This window comes from Molothrus aeneus, chromosome 6, assembly GCF_037042795.1.
Source record: "Molothrus aeneus isolate 106 chromosome 6, BPBGC_Maene_1.0, whole genome shotgun sequence".
NCBI lineage: Eukaryota > Metazoa > Chordata > Aves > Passeriformes > Icteridae > Molothrus > Molothrus aeneus.
Genome location: NC_089651.1, coordinates 40,053,838 through 40,078,574, shown reverse-complemented (window position 1 = coordinate 40,078,574; position 24,737 = coordinate 40,053,838). Strand labels below are relative to the sequence as shown.

At 42.2% G+C, this 24,737-nt stretch overlaps 1 protein-coding gene across 1 annotated transcript in view; it reads right to left on the bottom strand.

The window, feature by feature from the left end:
• Positions 1-24,586, bottom strand: part of TTLL5 (tubulin tyrosine ligase like 5) — a 127,042-nt gene extending 102,456 nt beyond the window's left edge. Inside the window, exons 1-12 of the mRNA XM_066551927.1 lie at positions 24,492-24,586; positions 23,846-23,975; positions 20,073-20,182; positions 18,188-18,270; positions 17,293-17,399; positions 16,589-16,719; positions 16,099-16,181; positions 13,695-13,764; positions 13,309-13,393; positions 2,633-2,734; positions 2,429-2,520; positions 299-406 (exon numbers count right to left, since the gene is read on the bottom strand). Coding sequence (XP_066408024.1) covers positions 299-406; positions 2,429-2,520; positions 2,633-2,734; positions 13,309-13,393; positions 13,695-13,764; positions 16,099-16,181; positions 16,589-16,719; positions 17,293-17,399; positions 18,188-18,270; positions 20,073-20,182; positions 23,846-23,925 — 1,051 coding nt within the window. The 5' untranslated portion in view covers positions 23,926-23,975; positions 24,492-24,586. The remainder of the gene's footprint in view (positions 1-298; positions 407-2,428; positions 2,521-2,632; positions 2,735-13,308; positions 13,394-13,694; positions 13,765-16,098; positions 16,182-16,588; positions 16,720-17,292; positions 17,400-18,187; positions 18,271-20,072; positions 20,183-23,845; positions 23,976-24,491) is intronic.
• Between the last annotated feature and the right edge of the window lie 151 nt (positions 24,587-24,737).

Here is a 24,737-nt window from a genome sequence, read left to right as displayed (position 1 = left end):
CAGCACTTCCCCAAGTTCCCTTTCAAGTCCTTTTTCATCATCCTATTTTCATTTTCTTGCACGAGACTCTGATCAATGGTGCTGACACAGGGTCAACTGAGATTTGATGCACCTTGCCCTCATTGAGGCTTATACCAAAAAAAAAAAAAAAAAAAAAACCAAAAAAAACCACCAAAACAACCAAAATAGCATTCAGCTTTCTTGCACTAGGGAATGCACTTTCTCTCTAGCATGACAAAGCTGGAGGTTCCAAACAGTACTCAACAGGCAATCAACAAAGATGTCCCCAGTGTCTTACCGAAGCAGCTGCCACGATGTGAAAGAAAACTTTTACAAGCTGATGCAATGGACAGCTCAGCAGAAACTAGAGTCTTGATAATCAGGTCCTCCACGCTGGCCATCAGTGCTGCAAGGAGGGGAGGGAGGGAGGAGGAAAAAGGAAAAAAGTAGATTGTGAAGTAACACATAATATCCAGGAAGGCATGAGAATATGCAAATGGAGGTACACCTTTGTGAATCAAAGCACATGAGACCCTATGGATGACAAAGCAATGATGCTTGGAAATCCATGCAAGCCTAAGTAAATAGACATGCATACATATCTTAGTGCAAAAATATTCACAAATGAGAATGTGAGAATGATGTGCAGGTAAACAAACGTATGGCAAACACACCAGCACAAGTCAGCTGGAGTCTGACCACTGCCCACTCAGAGTATAGGAAGGATTAAACAAAAGTTAGACAGGAGTGGGTTAGTGAGATAAGCCCTCAAACTACAGAGAATAAGCCATAGCACTAAGATATAAAAATGTTTCTTGTGAACTTTTATGAGATAACTGTTCTGTGACACTGCACCTTCCTCTAAAGCAGCTGTTCCCATACCAAAGTTCATAAATCTTTTCAAAATTTTATGACTGGTGACAGCTCCCAGTCCTGCTGACCTATAGTAAGAAAGCTCTCCAGCTCCTGCATGAGCCTGTCAAGAGCTCAGGAACAGGAGTCTAAGCAGACAGAGGAAGCAAAAGGCAAGAAAAGATGTTAGACATAGACCTGGATTCTACACTGGACTTGGGATGAGTCACGTGATAGAAAGAACACCACACTGGTTTTGTTTTCAAGGACAAGCAATAGAGAAGTGAGAGAAGGGAGAAGTGAACAAATACTGGATTCATAGTCTCAAAAGTTAATAAAGATGAAAGGACAGCCTTCCCCACCCCTCAAAGGGAGCAAAAGCAAATCCACACAGACATCTGGCAATCACTACTTCAAAGAGTATCTTCTAGAAACCACTTGACTAGAGAGTTTACTTTAGTTCTACAATTACTATTTCTCATGCTCACATGATGACATGCAGGGACCTGAACAATTACAGAAAGATCATGCAAGCAAATTCAGATGTGAACTTCTGTACCAGAAAACAACTAAGTGGAACCAACACAGCATGGAAACATCCCAGCACACATAAACAACCCAGAGCACAAAAACCCTGCCAGCCCAGACAAGGCCAGCACTTTTCAGCCAGCATTCTGCCTCTCTATGGCCAGAACCAGATGCATCAGAGAAAGGTGCATGTCCTGTAATGTATAGTTAAAGAAATCTGCTTGCATTGCTCAGTAGTTTGCTTAATTATTAAGAGAGTATATTTTATACTTGAGGTTAGGGTGAGGTGTGGAGATGTATTAATATTATTAACTGCACATTCACAGCTGGCTGAACACATATGGTGCAAGCGATTGGACTGCCATGCACACACATGATGGAAAAAAAAGTCTACTTCCATCTGAAAGCCAGATTCAAACCCCTTTCTCCAGCATTGAGTGTTCCTTGGCAACATTAGCAATATGGGCCATAGCTGCTATCAGTAATTTTACTGATGCCTCAGTATCACAGGTAAATTATCCCTTAAAGGATATACCTGGATTCTACTCTGCAGATGCAGTTACTACCAGCAGACCTGGCAAAGGTGTGGAAGAGGGAGCTATTTTATATGAAACACAGACTAAATGAAAACACCCAGCAAAAACCTGAGCCATGGAAAGATGACACCACATCCAAGAGTCATTCAAACTGGCACAGCTGTCCAGAGGTTGGTCACTCATCAGACCGAACAGGCCATGGGAGCAGTAGAGGGAGGGAAGCTTTTAGAAGGAATGGAATGACCTTAAGAAAGGGGAAATGTAGGTAAAATATTAAGAAACATACCCTGAGAAAGTCTCAGAACACTAGTTGCAAAAAGGAAGGGGTTAAGCCTTATCTCTGGGGATAGGGAATAAATGCACAGCTCTCATGAGTAAGGAACAATGCTTCCCTCCACCCTGCTCTGGTGCTAAATGGGACTCACTGGGGCTCTTCCTTGACTGCTTAGAATTCACACTACTGAGATGATCAAGATCCAACAAAGAAATAACAGAACAAGATTTTTACTGACCTGCAGTGTCTCTCCCCTCTTGTTTTAAGTACCTCAGCATTGCACTCATGCTCCATTTGTTTCCATAATCCTCTACTTCAGGATCATCACAGCTAAAAATAAATGAAAGGAGGAGATTGGCCTACCTCTATGGATCAGCATTAGACCAACTCAGGTAAACTAACCCAACCTCTGAAGAATGGGTTCTATTTTCCAGCCAAGTACCTGACATAATCTCCACTCTTCTTGTTGACACTGTAGTTGGTCAGATGCATGAACTGGTTTTTAATGTTCTTGGATGCCTGGTCATACCTCACTGTTGCAAATCTGTAAAGAGAAATAAAAATTCACAGTATTTCTTGAGCAAGTGGCATTCTTGCTAAATACAGCAAGCATGTCATTACAAATCACAGACCACCATACAGACCACTCAACAGCAACACCCAGGGAGAGAATGCATGTAATGAGACTTCATCAAATGCAAAATACCATTTTATCCCCAAAGGACACATCAAGAAAAAATAATATCATAGAATGTGAATATAATGCAATAGAATAGCTGCAGCTGGAAAGGAACTACAACAGTAATCTAGCCCAACTGCAATAATTTTCTTACATCACATGTAATCCTAATTCAATACATATTTTAGGTCTCAGACTGTGGAGAAAAATCAATTTTAAAAAATTGAGGGCAGAAACCAGAGCATCTGGTAGGTAGAATGACCAGTATGAGCCACTGATAATCACCACCACTCATAACAGCAAGCATGCTCCAGTTCAAAAAACCAACAAGAGAAAAAACACCTTCACTCTGACAATCCTCCTGTACCACAAGAGCTTAAGATGCCAACGTCTCAAAAGAGATAAGGGGAGTAAGAAAGGCTGAGGGGAGAGTCAAACACATGCTACCCAAACAAGCCCCAGCAAGAGGAAAAGTATGTACCAAGCACAGCAGGGTTAGCTGTACAAAAAGGGGAGTAGATATGGGGGAAGCCTCAACGCAGGAAAAAGGAGACAGGATTCTGGAAAAATGGAGAGTGAGAGAAAGTTGGATCATCTGGTTATGCAATGAAATAATGTTCAGAAAAGAATGCACCTCCAATTTTTTTTCATTAATAGTCATCTCTCTTCATCCTTCCCCAATTATTGCCCATAGCTCAGAAGAAGCTGAACTACACAAAGACAGCTAACACGTTACAAAAACAAACAAACAAACAAAAACCAAAGACAAAAATCCCCATAATCCTTCCTTTAGAAAGAACTGCCAAAAAAACAAAGACCTTATTTCTCAGTTAAAACTATGCCATTACTGCCCTCACTTGGTAGCCATTTTGAGAAATACCTATTGCCATAAGAACTATACCAGCAAATCCACAAAAATGCTTAAACTTATCCTTAAATACATGTGTGGAAGCAGGGGAGGGGAAAACAAACCCCCCATGATATAACTAATTTTGAGTGGCAAGGTTAAAAGAGGGAAAAATATTTTTCTCAGCTTAAACTACGTACAAACTCAGAGCAGCTGGCAACAAAAGCATTTGGAAGTTGGATCCCCTTTCCACATATTTCCACAGCTTAAAGTATTTGAATTTCTTTTCAGTTTAACTGTAAGTTTCCTGGATTTAGCACTTCTGTTTTGAAAACAGTGACAAAAGCCCTGTCATATATTTGGTTCTTATTTATGATTTCATAATCTCCATTTTAACAATCATTTACTGGCAGCATACCAGAAGTATTAGTTGAAATATACTTTCAGCCAGATCCTGGAAGATACTGAGCACAATCAGAGAGCCATTTCAAGTCTCCCTTGGTACTTCCAAGCAGAGGGCAATTAGGTTCACCATGTTTTTCAGCTTATGCTTTTAATTTTTCATCCTCAAATAAAAGAATAGGAACCCCTGGCAGACAGACAGTACTCTAAACAAAAGTGTTTCTGTACCTTCATGTATGCTTGCATTAACTTCCTTCTACAGAGACCATCCTGAATTATTAGGTGGTCTGAGCTCCATGCTCAGAATTTTACATTTCCATGGGGATTGTCTATTCAGAAGATATCTCACTGTGTTCTAGAGCTCCCAGTAGCTAAGCTTTCTCTTTTGCTAGGATGCTATCATCTTGAAGGACATCATAAGCAACTTCAGCAATGCACCAAAAACCTCCAAAACATGAAATTACTCATATCTACTATCTAAAAAGCCCAAGCTTTAAACAACATAATCCAATGTTTAATACATTCACCCAGAGCTGGTTTGACCAGCTTCATGCTAAGTGCAAGTCTGCAAATGGAAAATCCAAGCTATTTCTAGAGCTTCTATCAATAGCTTCTGGATGCCAAAGTAGTAACAGATCACAAGTACAGTGCAAGCAAATAGCCCACACTCCCTACACTTCTGTGTTCTGCACTCACATGAGATGGAAGAGTGTTACTACCTCTGAAATACCAGTCACAATTACCTTCAGTTCTGCTTCTTTTCAGAGTATACTTTATTGTATCTTTCTGCCCCTGTAGTAACTATGCTGCTCATCCACCACACTTTTTCTCTCCAGGAAGGAGAAGAGACATGCAGGCTACAGATTGTCTTGCTTCAGCAGAAATTTACTTTTACTTTAGAGAAACCAAGGTCATAGGAAAAAGCCTTACAGTAATAGTGAAAAATAGAAAAACAGTGCTTGTAAAATTTTTCTAGGTGTTAACCTGAAATTAGAATAAACTCCTGAGGAATCTTACAATATTTTAGAAGATTACTTCATTTAAGGGCAACATTCTTTTCCAATTTCATTCTGGGCCACTACTAAGAATAGAATATATGTTACTCAAAAGATAAGGGCCAAGATCCTAAAAGCAATTCAAAAACTATATGCTAAGCAGGGACAGAAAATAAAGGGCAAGCCTCATGTTTTCCTAGTAACAGAACTTACCACAAGCATATGCTGCAATATTCTGCATGAACTATTTTTCTAAACACTAAAGGCTTCATGCCCAGGTGTCTCATATTGCTATAATCCAGCCAAAGAGTGATGAAGGCACAAGTACATGAGTCCAGATCCCCATCTGCCAGGACAGGACTGCTTCTGAGCCAAAGCATTACTCGTGGATGCTGCTATGTGGGAGCCTGCAACCACACAGGAATCCAGGAGTACTCCTAAATCAGAGGCTGGACTGTCCACACGTGGGGGCCCCTCTTCAGCCAAAAAAGACTATTTTATCAAGGCAAACTCATCTAAACACTATCTTGTGCTTACTAATACCATCTCTTCTTACTCTGCTTCAAGCAACTGTCATTTCCCCCCTCTGTGGTCTGTTCCTGTCCAAGTTCTGGACTACCTCATAGGCCTTGCAATGCAGAGACCCAACATACTTAACAGGTATTGCTGATAAAGTGTGCGTGGACTGAGTCATTCAACAATGAGAGTCACACTGCTTTTAATTCTTAAGTCTTTTAAATTCTTCTATATGACTTGTCAAGTGGAAAAAAACCTAGGAAAAGGTAAAATTTTCCACTACTAGTCAGACAGGAAGGTTTTCTGCCACTTCAGTGCATTCTTCTGTCCCCACTTCATCTAAACCAGCAGTTCTTCTTATTGTTAACAATGTGAAATATTATACAGGTAGCCAAGAAAGGAATGAGTGTCTGTTCTGTATCCACCATCAGAAGAATATCAACTCTGTTTTGGCCTGAATACAGATTTGCTTTCTCTGTTACATAAGTTCTAACCACCAGTTTTCAAAGTTGAATGACTGAACCTTCTTTCACCTGCCAATGTACTTGGAGAGGGTGCAGGAGAAGATGATGCAGGAGGAAAGGTCCTCTCTGACAGCATTGACTTGGGTCATCTCTGAGATATGTATTAAACAGAGGTAACACAGTTCACAGCAGCAAGAATACAGAAAGTACCTTCCCATGTCCTGATGTTATGTATTGCTTGTATTCACTGTTGAAAATTAACTCCAAGTGATACTAAAGATACTCACTTTCATTAACTTGTTTACCTGGCCTTACTACAGTCCCATCCTCCCAAAGATCCTCCCCTTCTAATGAATCTTGTCTTTTTAATGTCTGAGGAAAGGGCTAAGTTAAGAAAATTAAGGATACATTCTAACATAGTCTACAAGAGATTAGATTCCAAAAGCCTCTAAGCAGAAATATTATAGGACAGTTTCAACCTCAAAACTACAGCTGGAAAGAGGAAAGGTTAAACTGAGGTTGGCTGTGCATTGTTCAGCTTCCACATGAACTGCTGCCTGTAATACAGCCTCCCAGGCAGAAGTAGCTGCAGTCATATTGGAAACAGCCCTGGCAGCCTCCCTCCCTTTCACTGCAGCTTCTCCTTCTCCAGCAGGACAGAGGAGATGCCCTTCATTTCTGAATTCAAAGCTTAGAACTGAGAAGTGATAATCATGCATTCCACTGTTCTGATACCTCTGCTCGTGTCTCAGCTGGTCACAGCCATGTGACACAGGCACATTGCAACTTGGATGAAGGCAACAACCCATTCTCTTACCAGCAACTATGCACTGCTACACTGCTCACCTTCCCCAACAGCACATTTCCCTTCCCTCTGGCTGTACTTTGTCTTGGATCAGAGAGGATGAAAGAACAATCAAAAGCAAGCAGAAGGGTGACAATAGCAGCAGCAGGTAGCCTGGGCAGTACAAAAAGAAAATTAAGGGAAAAATCCTCCAGACTCATAGTATAACATCCAGAGACATCCCAGCTCCCTGCCTCTCTGTCATGCCTCAGGTTCACCTTTGGTATTCAGACACTGACAGATTCCAATCTTCCTTCCCTTTCTTGTGAGAGTTCATTAAAAGCCTAATAATCACACTTAAGCTCTACCTGCTATAGGTCACCTTCTCTACAAGTGCCATGCAAGCTTATTCCCTGCTCAGCTAGCAGTCTACAAAACATGCCAGAGCTCACACTGAAAAGTCCCCAAATCCACCACACCAAACTTTGGCCCCTAACCCACATCCCCACACTGCCTTAACCTAAGCAACTAGCCCTTTACTGTCACAATTTTAGGCAGGACATTACCCAAGGGATTGTACAACGCTCTTTGCCTTATCTCCAGCATTACTTCAGGAAATGAATTAACCACAAGGTAAAGTTTGCAAGTCATTTCAGAAACATGTAAACTGGATCCTTAAATATTTACAGAAGATGTTACATGGTTTTGCATGAAACCTGACAGTTCTGGAATGCTTATTTGAGGCATCTAGTTGGAGCCTGGGAAAAGAGGAGAAGGGAAAAGACTCGAGTGGGAAGAATGAAAGAATAGTTAATCCCTCTTCTCTCAAATGAGTTCTACAAAAAAAGCACACATTATGATCGACTTTTCCATGACTGCACACAGAGTTCCTGCATAAATGTCCTGGAAATAATCAGTGTAGTGCTTTTACAAGCATGCTCCTCACGTTTTATGCTTGGAGTCACTTTCCCAGTCCCTCACTCCTCCCCCATGCATTAAACTTTAGCTTCCCTGTCAGTCTATTAGCTGCCACATTGTTTAGGGAACATAGTTCCTCCTTACAGTACAGGACAGAAAACAGAAGTCTAAAGACCAGCACAATCCCCCTACATCCAACATTAATATGTTTCACATCATTCACCTGATATGTCAGTTAGCAATCGAATATGAACAGGAGCTAAAGTTTGTAAGAGAATTACTAAACATAAAAAGCAGTTTTGGTGACACCTCTATGATGGCAATTTCTCTAATCAAAGCCGAATAAAATTACTCCAACAGTTCTGTGTTAAAGAACAAGATCCAGAAGCAGTGTTACCAGTTGTCTGCAGGAACAGGAGAAAAACTAAAGACTTTTTTAATATTTTCACAACAAATTTGCATATTTTCAATTTATGCATTGACATTAATGGGATTTTGAACCTTCAGAGCACAAGAAAACACCATGAGGATAACAAAGCACTGGCACAGGCCTCCCAGGGAGGTTGTGAAGTCTCCATCCTTGGAGATACTCAAAAGCCATCTGGACATGGTCCTGGGCAACCAGACCTATATGGTCCCACTTGAGCAGGGGGTTGGACCAGATCCCTTCAACCTCAGCTACTCTGTGATTTGGCGAACCTCTCATGTTCTCTTTCTCACATTCTCTGGTTTCTCATTGTTTAGACTGTCAGCAGCATTAGCAACTGAGCTGACCAAATTTAACAACTGCTTAGTAGCCTGTCTGTTAAGCACAACAGTAGGGTCATGTAGTTATACACCTCAGTGATCTGAATCTGATTATCTTCATTAAAAAGTAAGGAAGCAACATAAAGCTGTGTGGCTTGATAGTCTATCCACTGGCCTGAAGCCCAGCAGGTACATCTAGTGAATAACACTGCTCCACAGCTTCTGCATGGGGCAATGTCTGCTGAAGTGGCTGCAGCCCACCCCCAGGTGCCCATGCAGAAACAAATGAGCTGCACTCCCTCAGCAGCAGAGCTGCTGGGCAGGGGTTACTGCAAGAGGGATGGGGCTGCTGCAGCTGCCTCAGCCAGCTCTGGCCTAAGTACAGCCTGTGAGCTAATGTGAATTCCTTGGCTCAAAACAAATACCTGAATTCTTTGGAAACCACAGGAATCCAGCACAGAAATGGTGAATATCCCAGAGGAGCTAGTGTCAATTAGGAAGCCAGGCTACTGAAGGAAGGGTGTCACAAGGCTGAGTGGTCTGAGATCAGGTGGCTCATGGCAGCTAGTGGCAGGTGCTGCAAAGCCCAGAGCAAACCCTTGTGTCTCACTGGAAAGTCCCCCCAAGCTGCTGCTTTCCTTGGGCCTTTTGCAAGAATGTTTGGGTTTCAGATCAGTTTTGATTCTTTTTCTCTAATCTATTTCTCAAATTCAGTGTAAAACTGAATGGCAAGTCCCTGATGGTCTATGAACCTTCCAGCTATTCAAGCTCAGAAATAGGGCTGTCTAAACATGGTTCAGGAGAAAAAGCAGTCAATCAAGAGGTCTCCCCAAAACAAGGAGCCATTTCACTATGAATTCCCCATACTATGTGTCAAGCCCTCATCATGCCTGCAGGCACCAAGCAAGAAAGGTCCACCAGGCTCCTTTCTGTCACACAGAAGAGGAGGAAGTTCAACAGGAGAGAGAAGCAGCACAACAGGGAAGGCTCAAAAACAGCACAAGCTATTCCTGGCCCTAAGCTCTCTTCAGCTGTACTTCAGGTACAAGTCAGGCTTGTTATTCCCCACTTACATGACTGCCCCTCCAAAATCCAGCATAATGCACCAATTCAGCAGCTGGCTCTAAGTGAAGCCTTGGGACTCCCACACAACTGGGCTTGGTGAGTCACTGTGAAAAGTTTTTAATTAAGATTGTAGTTTATTAACAATGTACCTCTTATTCAAACTAAGATACAAAAAGTATGTCAATAAATATATTACACTGCCTGTTTTGGAAATCTCAGATAAATAAAAACTACCAAGATTTTTAATATATGATCAGATGACAGAGTTACACCCTCAGGCAAACCTGGACCAAGCTTGCCATGACCATCTCATTTTCCAAACCTATACCTTCAATGCAAGGGTCCCAGCTACAATCCTCCAGGCTCTGATCACAGACAACAGATCTAGATTATAATTGTCTTTTCCAGTATGAAGTTACTAAATATCTGCCAATTTACCAGATGTATGGCAGCACACTGTGTCTACTTTTTTTTAATATGTACTAGAAAAGTGTTCAACACACTTTCCAATCCAACAGGAGGATCTTAAGTCACCCAGTGCTGCTTTGTCTTATGCACAGCTTCAGCCTTGTTTCAAGCCTCAAGTAAGAAAAGAAAATCCCCACCCCACTCCACTCCCTCCAAACAGATCATTGAATATCTCCAAATTAATCTATTAGCAGCATTCCTTCTAAAGGTCCACCAGGCACAAAACACGCAAGGAATTTTGACAGAGTTTGAAGAAGGCATGACTAGAAAAGCTGAATTGTAACAAAAGATAAAGCCACAGCATGTTCACTGATACCACTCTTAAAAACTCTCCAGAAGTCTGATAGTTGACTCTGCTCACTTGAGGCTCTGTCCCTTTATACAGCTTATTCCACATGAGCAGGGTGGAAATAGCTAGAAAAAGAACCTACTCAACATCAGTGCTTCCTACGTTCTACTCAGTATTCTTTCAGAGGATAAACAAAAAAAACCTAAACAAAAAACCCAAATAAAACAAAACAAAAAGCCACACACAAAAAAAACCAAACAAACAAAACCCCCCCGACACAAACATTGAGGTCATCATCTTCCTGAAAAACTGCATTTAAAAAAATTAATAAAAAAGAGAGAGAGAACTTTGGCATAGGCAAACCAAATAGTTATTTAGTACTTCCAGCACAACAGCTGAAGGCCTTGTTATACACACTTGGGTACATACCCTTCCTATCTCCTTTAGAGGAAAATTGGAAAGTGAAAAAGATACAAAAATGTTGGATCCACAATCTCTTACTTCTTCTCAGCTCTAAAGCTTCAAATTCCACTCTAGATCATGTCATGACAAGTCTAGCTGTGCCAGAAGAAACAAGGCCTAAGGAACTATCTAGTCAAACATCACAAATGTTTGGTATACCAAGTTTGTTCCTTGTAAAGATCATTACATCTTATGGTTTCCTCATAGCACTCCTTTTCTGGTAGAGGCCACCAAATTTACCAAAGCAGTCAGGTTCCTCTTGGAATATGCAAAGCATAACACTAGAGAGGAACATGACCTTTCAGACAGACTAAGAAAATAGAAACAAAAAATTAAAACACTAACCTACGTCATCCTTACTACACTTCACAGACTATCTGCCTTCAGAAAGCAAATTCAAAACATGCAAGTCACCACAGCACACCACAGGCACTAGCTGAGGTTCCAAAACTAGATTGCTTTGTTCTGCTGGTATTTTTCACCTTGGATTGCTTCTATATCACCTTTGATTCCAGGCCCTAACATTACCTCCCGGTTCTCTGCTAGAAATTGTTTCTCCCCTTAAGCAGCATGGGATTTTTTTATTCCTTAAGCAAAGTATTAAAAGCAGCTTCTACACACCAAGGTTAAAACATTTCCCTCCCCCTGCAGAGCTAAACTTTTGTCCTAGCTTTAAACCAAAGCATTTTGCTATGTGAGGAAATACAATGGTGTCTCCCGGCACATAACTCCCACGAAAATGAATGGCAAAACAGCTAAACAGGAAGCCATAATTCAGTAACTCCAGGTTCTTTACCTCTCACCAACTGAATCTGTAAATGCAGAGTATAGGGAAAACACGAATCGCTCCAACTGAAGTCCACTAGTGCCATCTGGAGGCCACCCAGAACAGCCCACCTAAAGTTTTATCAGCCTCTGCTCACCTTCAGCCTTGTCCTCCAAGGAGAGCTTGCCAGCACTTGCGGCATGAACATACCAGCTGAACAGCCACAGTAGATGGGAAAAGCTTAAGGATAATTAAAGATACTGTCTGCAATAAACGTACAGTTATCATGTGAAAGCATTCAACTACAAGTGTTTAGCCACAGCTGACACTTCAGCTGAAACTGCTCAGTGGGCTGTTGATGTTTACTAACAGAACCAGAGCTACTCCCCATAGCTCAGAAATCTCTCTTGAAACTCCTTTATTACAAGATCAGCAGAACCATCTTTAAGATATTAATGATGGTGCAAATCCTATTTTTGAAGGCCTGCTATGTACTGCCCATTCTGAGAACATGCTGGAATTCTACACTATCTTGTTTCCCTCTTCACTTTCCAAAAACAAGCAGTTATTAGCAGCTAGCATTAAGCTGCCAGTTCCCAAGAGAAAAGTCTTGCATGACTGGCATGTTTAAGACTCCCTTTCTAAAGTGAAAATAGTTGTTAAGCTTTACACTCACAAAGATGAGCTTCCCCTTTCTACCTCCTTTTAGGGAAAAAACACATTCACATTATCTTTGCAGGCAGAGGCACATCACAACACACCTGAAGAGTGTTCATCAATTTAATGGATATTTCTTGTGGGATCATTATTTCTGTATTCTTTGGGATTCACTATGTTCTTGAGACAAAGAATTTGGATTCAGTATCTACCCAAGTCAGAGCTATGTCAGGTCTGAACCCTAGAGATATTCTGAATAAATCAAATATGCTTGTAAGAAAGACACGGCATTACTTGAAACTGTTGCTGAAACAGTTGTGTGGTGCTCTTTTCTCAAACAGCAGTACAGTTAAAATTCTGATCCATAGGGAATTCAGAGGGGTGATTGCTTCAAATCCATTAGTTACTACAGACAAATATTTTGCTAAACTTCTGGGATGAAGAAAAACAGGTATTTTTGGCAGAAGAGTACTGATTCTAGGTGGCTTTCATGACTTACATGCAAAGGAAAATTGTTATCTTGCAGAGTAAAAACAGTGAACTAGCCTAAAACCATTTAGTAGATATTGCAGAAAATAAAATGCTGACCTAAAATTTAGAAGAGTCATTGAAGTGAATGAGTCACTGAGCTCATTCATTCAAAGCAGGTCTGCAACTGCTTTTTTTTTAAGACAAATTTAAGAAAGCTTAGATTCCCTTCCCCTCAGAGGATGGATAAGAGGCTCTACAGTATCAACAATCCCAAGTTTCAAGAAGTACTCAGCCTTGAGAATAAACATGCCAGTGACAATCTGTTTGGCCATTTCACCCTTGAGAGTTGAAAACTTGCTTTATTAATTATATATAAAAACAATAAAATCCCTCACTCAAGGTCTTATAATCTATATGAAGAAACCTGATGGGACACAGCACAGTTAAGTATCATCTATTTAAACTCTGCAGAATTCCCTAACTGGCACTTTCCTCATTTTACTATTGTTTCAAGAGTAGAGAGGCAAGCCAAGAAATGTCTGGATCACCAAATGCAGGTACACCAAAAAACAAAGACTTCTTCCATACCTGGCCAATCCTTCCTCGTAGAGATAGACAACAAGGGGATCATAGGATGTAACCAGAACATAGAGACGCACATCGAACTTGAAATCTGAAATAGAGTTGTCCAGAGTCAGCGACTGCAAATATCTTTCAGACATCATAACTAGTTGAGGAATTTCAACAGACTCTAAGAGCAATAAACCATTACCTGCTGCTGACATAGGTTCCTGAATCTATCCCAGTTGTAAAGCTGCCAGGTTTTAATGAATTCTCTAGTTACATTCAGTTACAGTCTGATGCTAGACCAAGCTAGACCACTCAATTATTCAACTAAACTCCTCCAAAGGTTACAGAGATCCTCAGATGCAGGGTCAGGAGAAGGGAGAAAAGCAATTCCTAAGCACACTCACCATCTATGAGCAAGGGATTGCTGATGTAACGAGACACCAAGATATTGTCTTCCACTACAATTTGGTTTGGCTGCAAAAGAACAGAAATTTAAGAGTGAAAAAAAACAGCAGATGTAAGAAATAAGAAGAAATTAGATTAAATCCACCGTTTTTTTCTTGCCTTTCCCTCCTAAAGGAGGTTGGTACAGCCACCTTGTACCAATAACTATGTCTGGGGAAGGAAGAAATAAAATCAAAATGAAAAAACATAACTATCAGAGCATATGCCACAGTTGAGACAGCCACCATACACAGAGTATCACCATACAATATCAGAAGGCTTCAACCCATACAGAGCAACACCTTACCACATCAGAAGGCTCCAGACATCTGCCCTTCTTGTTCGCTAGTCCAACCTTTTATGCTCCTCATGTTGATGCATTGCACCTGTGTGCCCTCTGTTTCCTTTGGTGGCTGGTTAGTGCCCCTGGGCACTCCATGTCCCTTTGCTGTCAATGCTGCTCACCTGCTTCTCACAGCTGTAGCCCATTGGAGATGAGGCTTGGCCTCAGCCCCACTCCCAATTACCACAAACTCTGTACCTACACAGAACTGTCAGTCACAACATATTTACGGTATTTAGATCCTAAAGAGAATGATTACATTGCCAAAAAACCTGCTCATTGAATTTTCCAGTAAAATACTCAGAGTAGCATACAGATTTAACAGCCACATGGGCAATGATGTAAAATAGGCAGAGAAAAAAAAAAAAACACATCTAAGGAGTAATTGTTACTCTGTTTGCTTCTCAATGGTTTAACCAAACACATGGAGAAGAGGCTTACAAGACCCAGGATGGAGTATGTAACTACAGATGGTGAAGAAGCCACAAGTGAGGAAAATCACTCAACTTGTGATCTTTATAACTACATCCTGGGCTGGTATCCAACATTTTTGCCCACCTTATACTGAGTCTCAGTTCACAGCAGGAGCTCCTGTACCCAAAAGAAGCTACACATGTAGGTAAGAACAGAAAGCTCAAACTCTGACAAATACATGTCACAAAGTTATGGGATCTGTTGAAAAAGCTTTTACTTTTCGCTGTATGCAAGGCTCTCTTGTAACCAGTTTCTTGCACAACACTTTCTTGCCCTCAGTTTGCAGAAGAGGCAAGAGAATCACAGGATTCTGCCTTTATTCAATTTTGTATCCATTCAGCCACAACACCAGCACGATGAGCAGAAAACCTAAGCATATAAAATGTTTATATAGAACGTGAGAGAACAAGTTCAACTTCCCTCAGAATATCACACAAAAGCAACACACTGTTCTATATGGATCAGGGAAATGCAAAGGTTTGTTATTTGTTTGGAGGGGTTATTGTTGTTTAAAAACTTTTGTGATGAGATTCTAAAAGACACTCTTTTAATGGCATCACACTGAAGGAAAAAGGCCTGTGGGCCAAACTAGCTGCAGTGTTTCTTAAACAGAAATACACAAAGGGATATTGGTCCCAGAAGGGTATTTTCCCCAGGTCATGGCCAACTGCCATGTGAGCCTTAGCTCATTCCTCCCTTTCAAGCAAAGAAAAAACTGAGTGTAGCTCTGGAAATACTTACCTCATACACTTGGCAAATTGCTCCCTCATTTTATGGGAAATGATCCAAGTAGAGAACAGATGAGGCAGCATGACCCCTTCAGTGCAGGGAAGGCTAAAGGGGTTTGAATGAGTGAAAACAAAATGACTCAACAGTCATTTTGCTGTTGAGCAAATTTATTGGAATCCCCTCATGTGTTTGGCTCCAGTTCAGATGTATTTGTTACCTATGACAACCTAACTCCCTGCAAAGCTCACAAACAGCAAAAGACACTACAACCTGCACATTGATTTCAAAGAACTATCCCCATTACACCTCAGGAAGGACACACTGGCTTTTAGATAACATAGCTTTAAGACTGATATACTTGCTACTCTATCAAGGTTCATTTAAACTAGTCTTTTCCATGGGGCTGTGTGAGACAAGGGGTCTGTTTGAGAACTGTTTAGGTCACACAGGGAAACAACTAAGGAGAGTTCTGGAAATCTCCACAAGGTCAGCTTACTGTCAGCCACAAAGAGAGCATGAAGCAGCACAGCTTCCCAAACTGTCTCAGGGAGTATAAACTTGCTCCTCATAAGCTCAGACTTGCAGGTAGATTGCAAGATGAACACAGCATACAAAGAGATAGACTGCTTTTGGTTACACAGCACAGGCCCAGGCAGGCCTTCCAAGCTGCTCGGGGCTGTTGAATTGCTCACCAATATATGGCTGAAATTGAGAGTAAGGCCAGTGTCCAGTTAGATGCCTCCATGCCTCTTGCCTGGAAGCCAACATAGTTTTGAAGGCACTGTTACTGAAGAGCAGTCCTTTCTGTGAACACTTACATTATTTATCAGGTAGACACCCCGACCTCTGGAAGAAGCCACAGGCTTCACTATCCATGGGCCTCTGTCCTTAGAATAGGTATCTGTTTAAAAGAACACAGCACAAGTCTGCAACATTTTCCATTTTGCTTATTAACAGGGGAGTAAGAGTCAAGAATGCTGCTATGGTAAACACTTTAGAGAACTCCACAGGGACATCAAAGTCTGCTTTTCGAATATGCTATTTCACTGTGCACATAAAAACTCCTCCATTTTGGAATCTTAACTCCACATCAGCTTTTTGGAAACTTACACAGGCATGGAGTAAACAGAACAGTAGAAATTACATAAAGAAGTCATGTGGACCTTTTCTACTGTTTTCCTAGCTTCCTCTAATTTTGTTACTTTAACCACTGGCATGATCTAAAGGTTAGTATATTAAAAATAATTCCTTTCCCCCCGCATCCCATTATTTTGTTTTATGTCTGGGTGTCATCATCCATTCACTTACTGCAGAACTCCTGGTACTCTGTTGGGAGGATAAAGGTCTGAGGTAAGATATGGAATGTCTTGAACCCATGGGTGAGCTGCATTCGGCAGACATTCTTGTACAGTCTGTCCTTTCGTGTCAGTTCATACGACCTGGAGTCCCAAAACAAGAGACTGTATCTATTTATTCCCCAACATTACAGCAACCCTTTGTCCTAGTTACTGAAGTATCTGTAGCTTTGTTAGATGTCTAAGCCCTAACCTGTCAGATGTCTAAACCCTAACTGATTCTCAAGCTTTACTGCCTCTACCTTATGGCTGTATTAATATCCTTTGTGGCATTTTTTGCAATTCCCAAGACAGACTGAAGCACAGCAACCTGTTATAATGGTGGCTATAAACTAACTGGTTATAACAGTGGTATATAAACTAGCAGGGGACATAGGACCATCCCTCTAACTAAAAACTGAAGCCACAAATAATTTATCATCAAATAAAGAAAATAAAATTAAAAATCCAATATTTTAGCTACAAACAGCATTTTCATTGATATACTATTCCCTGAAAGCCCCCAAGACCATTAAGAATGAGACAGCAGGTGGAACTGGCCCAATCTGTTGAGATTTTACAGTACCATGCATGCTCTATTTTTTGGGGGGTATCTATGTTCCGATTTTTGCAAATCACCACAATGATGTTCGACAAAACGTGGTATCAAGGCCTTACCTAGGGAAATGGTTGACTTTCTGAACATCAGTAAGGGAACGCAGCAAGCAGGGCTTCAAGTGTGATCCTGTCCACATGAGATTATAATCATTGCTATTAGGGTGAACCTGAAAAGCAGCATAAAAAACACCACATACAAAAACATTGAACTAATGAAAAGCAATACCACCTTGTCCCTAGATCTACAAGGCCAAAGCAACTCTAATCTAAGACAATCTCCTCTACTATCTCCAATATAAGGGCAACTCCAGCCAAACTGCTACCCTAAGGTATTCCCATGCTGGGAAATAACCACGTCAGATTTTTAAAAAAAAGTTGTAAGACTGTTATTTTCATAGATGGTTTAAACACAGTTTGTAAAACAGCTTTAATCTCTGCCAGAAACTTGTCAGATCAATTCCTTAAGTTGCTGTTATTCTGAAAAAAAAAAAAAATAAAATAAAAATCAACCCTACACATCTCTCAAATTGTCATTAGCTGCATACAGGACACTCTTCAGAGTAAGACGGGTGCTAGAAGAGAAGTGTGAAATACTACATCAATACTTCTAAAAGCTTGTAAAGGCTGAGAAATTAAATCCTTCACATTTTCCCAAGGGAGTGATGCTTTAAAAGCATCACATAACCAAACTCCAGCATTTCTTTTCTCCTATTTTTGAAGGCTTAAGACTAATGGGCTCTCCTTTGAGGGAGCAAAATGACCTATTTTCAGTCTGACTAGCAGAGTACATTAAAAGACAAAACAAAAAATCTCGAGGGAGGCCACTTCCACAGCAACTTCCTGGTTCTAACCCTGAAGAATAAAAAAAAAAAAAACACACACACAAAAAAATCCAGAAACATTACCATCACCTCTCAGCCCAGCACAAAAACAGACAGAAGTTTGTTGCACTCACCTCATGGAATCCATGGGCAGTCAGAATGCTCCGAACCAGCCGGCTGTCTGTCCGCACAATCTTATAGGACATGTGGAAGCGCTCTGTGAGGAGGCAAAGAGACACAGGATTAGAGTCTGCACCTGGGAGAATAAACCAAAGTCATGCTACCAAAGAAAAGGACTCAGACAGTACAGCTGCACTTAATTCACAGAGAGTAGCAGCACATAACAGGCAAAGGGAGATAGGAAATGCCAACATCAGCATCACTGAACTGACATCAATCCTTAGCTATAATATAGTAGCATCACAGAACCCCATCATATAAAAATAAAGCACAGGACAGCCTGAAAAATACCCAGATTATTTTTTTTAAATGTTCCATTATATAGACTGCTTGATAACATTCCAAACATTATTTCAGCTTTCTTCTCTAGTCAATATTGGTATTTCTATCTAAAAGTAATTATGTCTAATACCCCTCATTGATATGGCTTGCTTATGTGATCACTTCTTAGATCCTGAAAACCCAAAATAAAGCACTGAATTTTTGTTTACATCTCATTCACCTGTACCAATCTTCCAACAAATAACTGAAATATAGTAAGAAATGAAGTAAATAGTACAAGGAAATAAAAACTCACTATGGAAGTAGAAGGTCATAAAAACAAAGGCAATCAGCAGCCCCAGAGGTATAAGATAAAATAAACGCAAGTAGGAAGACTAGAGGTCAGTTGTAATATAAAAGGATGTGGCAATCCAAAAAAAAAAAGTTCAAAGACAGTACAGAAAGAAATTGCAACGCTAGAATACAGAATTGCCTAGAAAAGGCAGTTTACAAATGTATTCAAACTGAGTATAAAAGGGTGAAGATTAATTTAAACTTCCAGAAATATGTTCTACTAACAAAAGTAAATCAAAAAAGCAAGAAGTATCATAATCAGGAACAAGACAAAGCTGGAGGAAATTTAACAAGTTTCACTATTCAGCAATAAACTTGTTAAATTGTGTGAGAAAAAGCAGAAGAGACCTCACGCTGCAGTAAAAATGTGAGTAACAATTACCATCAGCTTCTGGCACCGTCCAAGTATGTTTGTAACTCACATGAAAAGGATCAGGAGTTTCCACATATAAACCACCTTCTCCACCCCTTACCCCAACGAGCCAGAAGCATTTCTGCTTAGATAGGATATTAGAAACGAAAGCACCAATTACCTAAGAAAGGAAAAGCAAGAGAAGAAAGAAGTGTCAGCACCTTCACAAAAGGAAGCTGAATACACTTTAGCTTTTCTCCAACTCAGCACATCCAGAACAAGCTCCCAGCTGTACACACCCACAAGTACCAACTTTTTAAATCCAAAGTGACTGTTTATAACAACCCAGCCTCTTCAGAGGCTCTCTTGTATTAGACACTAGACAGGTTTGGTCTCCCAACTCAAGTACTGCCATGAACCATTTTGTTTATGGCCTTCTAGGGGTTGTGAGGCTGTAGACTCAGATTTGTTACGACAGCTTATTATTGTTCAACTGTGGGGCTGGCTGCTTTATTTCCCAGTCAAATGCTCTCAAAACTCACCACAATGATTGATTTTAAGGTCTTAGCAATGGTGAATTTGTATTCTGGTTTTAAGTTCTAGCATGGCCTCCAAGTTCAATTTGCAAGCAGACAGTTCCATTTTAAAACACATCAGGACCCAGTGGAGGGACAGACACTATCACAGTCCAAAGACATTATAAGCATTCACCAACAGATTAAGCACTTCTGAATGTCTCAGTGGTCAGAGACTAGAGAGGATTCCAATTTCCTATGTTTCTCTTCCCACCACAAAGCGAAGGGACCATCAGGTAAGAGACTTTTACCTCAAGCCTTCAAGCCTTTTAAAAGCTGGCATGTAGTAGCACCCACCTCCAATGAGACGGAGGTAGCTGTCCTTGGCCAGAATGGCTTCAGCATGAAACACCAAGACAGGGACCCGCCTGCAGCCACCACCTGTCCACTTGATACATGGATGACCCCTGCAACGACAAGACAGTCAGTATAAACAACTGCTGAGCCTCATACATGCAGCAGTTAGTTACAACAATGACACAGCATTTCTCCATACTTACCCACCTAGCCAGTGGGCAGGACATAAGCAAACATGCTGGGGAAAACAGTGGAAGATGGTGAGGAGGACTGTAAACATGCCTGAGTGACTTACAGCTTGGGTGTAGAATAACACAGGTGACATACTAACTGTTGTCTTTGTGTGTTTCACAAGCAGAACCTCTGAAGTCAGATAGCACAGCACTGCAACAGACTTCAAGGCACTCTATCAAACATGCTTGAGACTCCTGCCCTACGGTGGGCAAGGTCAAAGCACAGTGGTAAAATACACCTGCAAGAATCCCTGAAAAATGAGCAGCAGCTTCCGTGATTCTCTAGCAAGGACCAAGCTCCACAGTGACTGCCTCTGCTTGCTGCTTTGGGGATCCCCCAGTGAGCAAGGAAACAAAAAGAAATTTACTCTTTGCATTTCAGACACAGTCTTGTGTGCTTGTCCCTGAGCCCTGCCTGTGCTGACTCAACACACACACATGCTAGACATCTGTGGTGGTTCCAGGTTGCACCCCGGCGAGATGCCAGGCACCCACCAAAGCTGGACAGGTGAGAAAAAATTTACCAAAAGACTCACGAGTTACAGGCAGGGAGGGATCACTCACCAATTACAGTCACAGGAAAAAGAGACTCAACTTGTGGAAACTAACTGAACTTACTACCAATCAAAATCAGAGCAGGATAATGAGAAGTAGATAAAATCTTAAAAACAGCTTCCCCCCACCCCTCCCTCCTTCCCAAGCTTAACTTTACTCCTGAATCTCTACCTCCTTCCCCTGAGCAGAGCAGGGAAATGTGGAATGGGGGTACAGCCAGTTCATCACATGCTGTTTCTGCCATTGCTTCCTCCTCAGGGACAGCCCATACCCTGCTCCAGCATGGGGTCCCTCCCACAGCAGACAGTCCATCACAAACTTCTCCAGTGTGAATCCTGTCCATGGGCTACAGTTCTTCATGAACTGCTTCAGCATGCATCCCTTTCCACAGGGCACAGTACTTAAAGAAAAGGCTGCTCCAGCATGGGTCCCCCACAGGGCTACAAGTCCTGTCAGCAAATCTGCTCCAGGGTAGGCTCCTCTCTCCATGGGTCTGGAGGTCCCTCCCAGGAGCCTGTTCCAGGGCAGGCTTTCCATGGGATCCCAACCTTCTTTTGAGCATACACCTGCTTCAGTGTGGGGCTCCTCCACAAGCTGTAAGTGGATCTCTGCACCCCCACAGATATTCATGGACTGCAGGGGCACAACTACCTCACCACGGCCTTCACCACAGACTGCAGAGAATCCCGTCTCTGGCACCTGGAGCACCTCCTTGCCCTCTGATCTTAGTGGCTGCTGTCACATATTCTCACTCCTCTCTTTTCTGAGCACTATTACCCCCATACAATATCTTTTTTTTTTCTCTTCATAGATATGTTATCACAGTGGTGTTTCTACCACCATTGCTGGACTCCATCTTGACCAGTGGCAGGTCCATATTGGAGCACTGGCTCTGTCAGACACAGAGGAAGCTTCTAGCAACTTCTCACAGAACCCACCACCACAGCCCTCCCACTACCAAAACCTGGCCACACAAAGGCAATACAGCACCCTTGGTACTCAGCTATAAAGGGAATCTTCCAGATCACCCTCTTTTAGAGCTGGTCTTGCCAGTCTGAGTTCTGTTTAATTCTGTATTTATTTTAGTGGGTACAATTTAGGAGAGGCCTCGTGAGCCTTCACAGCTACAGTTCTCTGAATTTATAGCCTGAAAACAAGATCTATAATTCATGATAAACCACAATTGCTGGTATCCACACAACCAGACCTTGCAATGCAGGTTCCAGCCTCCAATTTTAGAACTGCAGATCAGTGCAGTCAGCCTGGATGTAATATTGGAGTCTGAAGTACACAGAAAAAGCAATAATGCAGAGTTTGAGAGACTAGAACAGACTTGGCTTAACAGAATGGATAAAGCTGTGTACTCTTCCCTTTTAATTCCTGTGGATATTAAAGATACAGTGGAATGCAAGACCAGAATTCAAGAACAATGCCCCCCAGTGCACGACTTAAGCTACAGGCTCTGAGATGCAGTGATCAGTTCTGTACCAAACAACAAGAGGACACTGGAAAATATCATCTCCTCAGAGGAATTAAGGACATACAAAAAAAAAAAAAATCAAGACCTGTTATATCAAATTCTAGGATCACACAAAGAAAAACTGTCAACTTCCCTAGGCAAATAAAACTTGGGCTGTTTATAAACACTGCACAAGGAAATAAAAAACATTAAAAAGTTAACTTTTTTTTAAAACATGAGAAAACAGAGACTGAGGGGTTGGAGAGACATGTCTACACTAACAAGAAGAAATACAAAGACTGACAGCAATATACAAAAGCCTTTTTCTATAGAATATGGAAGATCATTGTCTGCCAAAGGTTTGGAGAAGGTACACAAGACAAAACACCTCCAACACTCAGAACAAAGGAACAGAGATAGAAGGGCAACTTTCTGATGCTAGGACAAGGGTTCTTAAGGGTAGCCTTGGTCTTCTTAACGAAGCTACTACCATTATCACCCAGACAAACTAACTTCACAGCACTCCTACCTGCTTCTGCTACCTTTACAAAATATTTTTTAAAAAAATCTACAACTGGGGTGTAATTAGCTATTCAGATTGGGAGGGACCCAAGAAGCCTCCAGAATTTACACTACAGGCCAGAGCCTTATGTAAGTGGAAAATGAGCTGAGGCAACAAGACAGGAGTTTATACTAAGCCTGTCCTGAGGATTTGCAGCAAGGCTCAATCCTCCAGGTGACAGTCATTCATTCCTAGCATGACCCCTGGTCACTTGATGCAGACATACTGTTACAGCTACGTTCCAGGTGAAGCTAGTTCAGGATCTTTCCAGCCATGAGGATCTAGCAAACCCAAGCCAACCACTTGCTATGAAGCAACACTCCTCTAAACGTCTTAAGTCACTCTAGTCTGCAGCTGAGCACTCAGTCACAATGTGCATCCAAAAAAACCCTAACAGGACACAGTGAAGTAGGTCCAGGTGAAACTAAAGTGATTCTGCTATGGGAATGAATAAGGGAGCAAGTCCTTCACAAGCAAAGCTAAAAGAAGTTACCAAGCAAAGATAGAACAAACATTAGGACTTGCTACTAAGAAGAAATAAGAAGAAGTAAGAAATATGAAGTCTAGTAGATGAGTTACCACAAGACAGGGTATAAAACATTGTATATCAATCTACTGTATAGCAGATTTCTAATCTCTGCAGCAGTAAAAACTAAAAAAATAAAAGTTACAAAAACCACAATATCCTCAAAAACATTCCCCTTTTAGGAACATGACAAAAAGCAATCCATGAAAATATCAACTTCAGAGCAGCCAAAGAAAAGCTGCACATCCAACCCTGATGAATGTGGGGGTCTTTTAGGTTGCAGATGTAGATAGCCTCCCCATAGGCTTAAGGCCCAAACAGATCATCTTCTACTTCATAGGTAGGAAGGAAAGGAATGCATCTGTCTTTTCAAACTACTACAGATCCACCAGAAAGCACAGAGACATAGACACAGTTCAGAGGTTTTTTCCTACTTACTCCAGTGCATCAATAGGATCTTCTTCCTCCTCTGAGGATGAGCCAGTTTCCTCCAGATCTTTAGCCATCCCAACTGGCATTTCCTTTGGGAGTTTTCATACAGCCCAGTCCTAGTTGCAAGAGCAGTTACCTGCAATAAGGATTAAAAGCAGGAATGAACAGATGAGCAGGACAGCGAGAGCTATCAGGTAACTACTACCTCCTGCCAGTACGTATTTCTCACAATACTATCAACAAGTCTGTTAAACATCTGCGATTTGTTAAACATCACCTCCGAGCCACGCGAGTGCAGAAAGCAGCATCACCTTCCAGCAGATCATTCCGCACCTGCCCGTGAGAACCACTCGGGCACTTACCGGTAACGCGCGTCTCTGCCCCGCCCTGCCCTGCCCTGCCTCGCCTCGGGCCGCAGACCTACGCCAGGCCGGCCCAGCCCAACGGGAACCGCCCGCCAAGCCCGGCCCGCCGCCCGGGGACAGCGGGACACCGTAACGCCTCCACCGGCGCAGGAGCGGCCCTCGGCCCGGGGGGGCGGCTGCGGCCCGGCCTACCCGCGCCAGGCTAAGCACGGCGACCTCCAGCGGCCCCAGAAGAAGCAAGAGCGGCGGGGAGCGCCCAAGGCAGCGGGTCCCCGTGCGAGCCGTACCTGCCCCCGCACGCTGGGCCGCGCCGGGCCGGGCGCACAAGGCAGCCCCGACCCCTCCCGCCGCTTCCCCGTTACTACAACAACCGACGGGCGGCGGCCCCGCCCCGGCGCGCAGCCACCCCCGCCGCCTCACTGCGCAGGCGCGCTCGACACCGCCCCCTGCCGGCTCTCCCACCTACTCCAGCGAGGTGGGCGGAGACGGGGCGGGCACGCCTCCCGCGCGGGGAAGGATCCGATTGGCGGGAG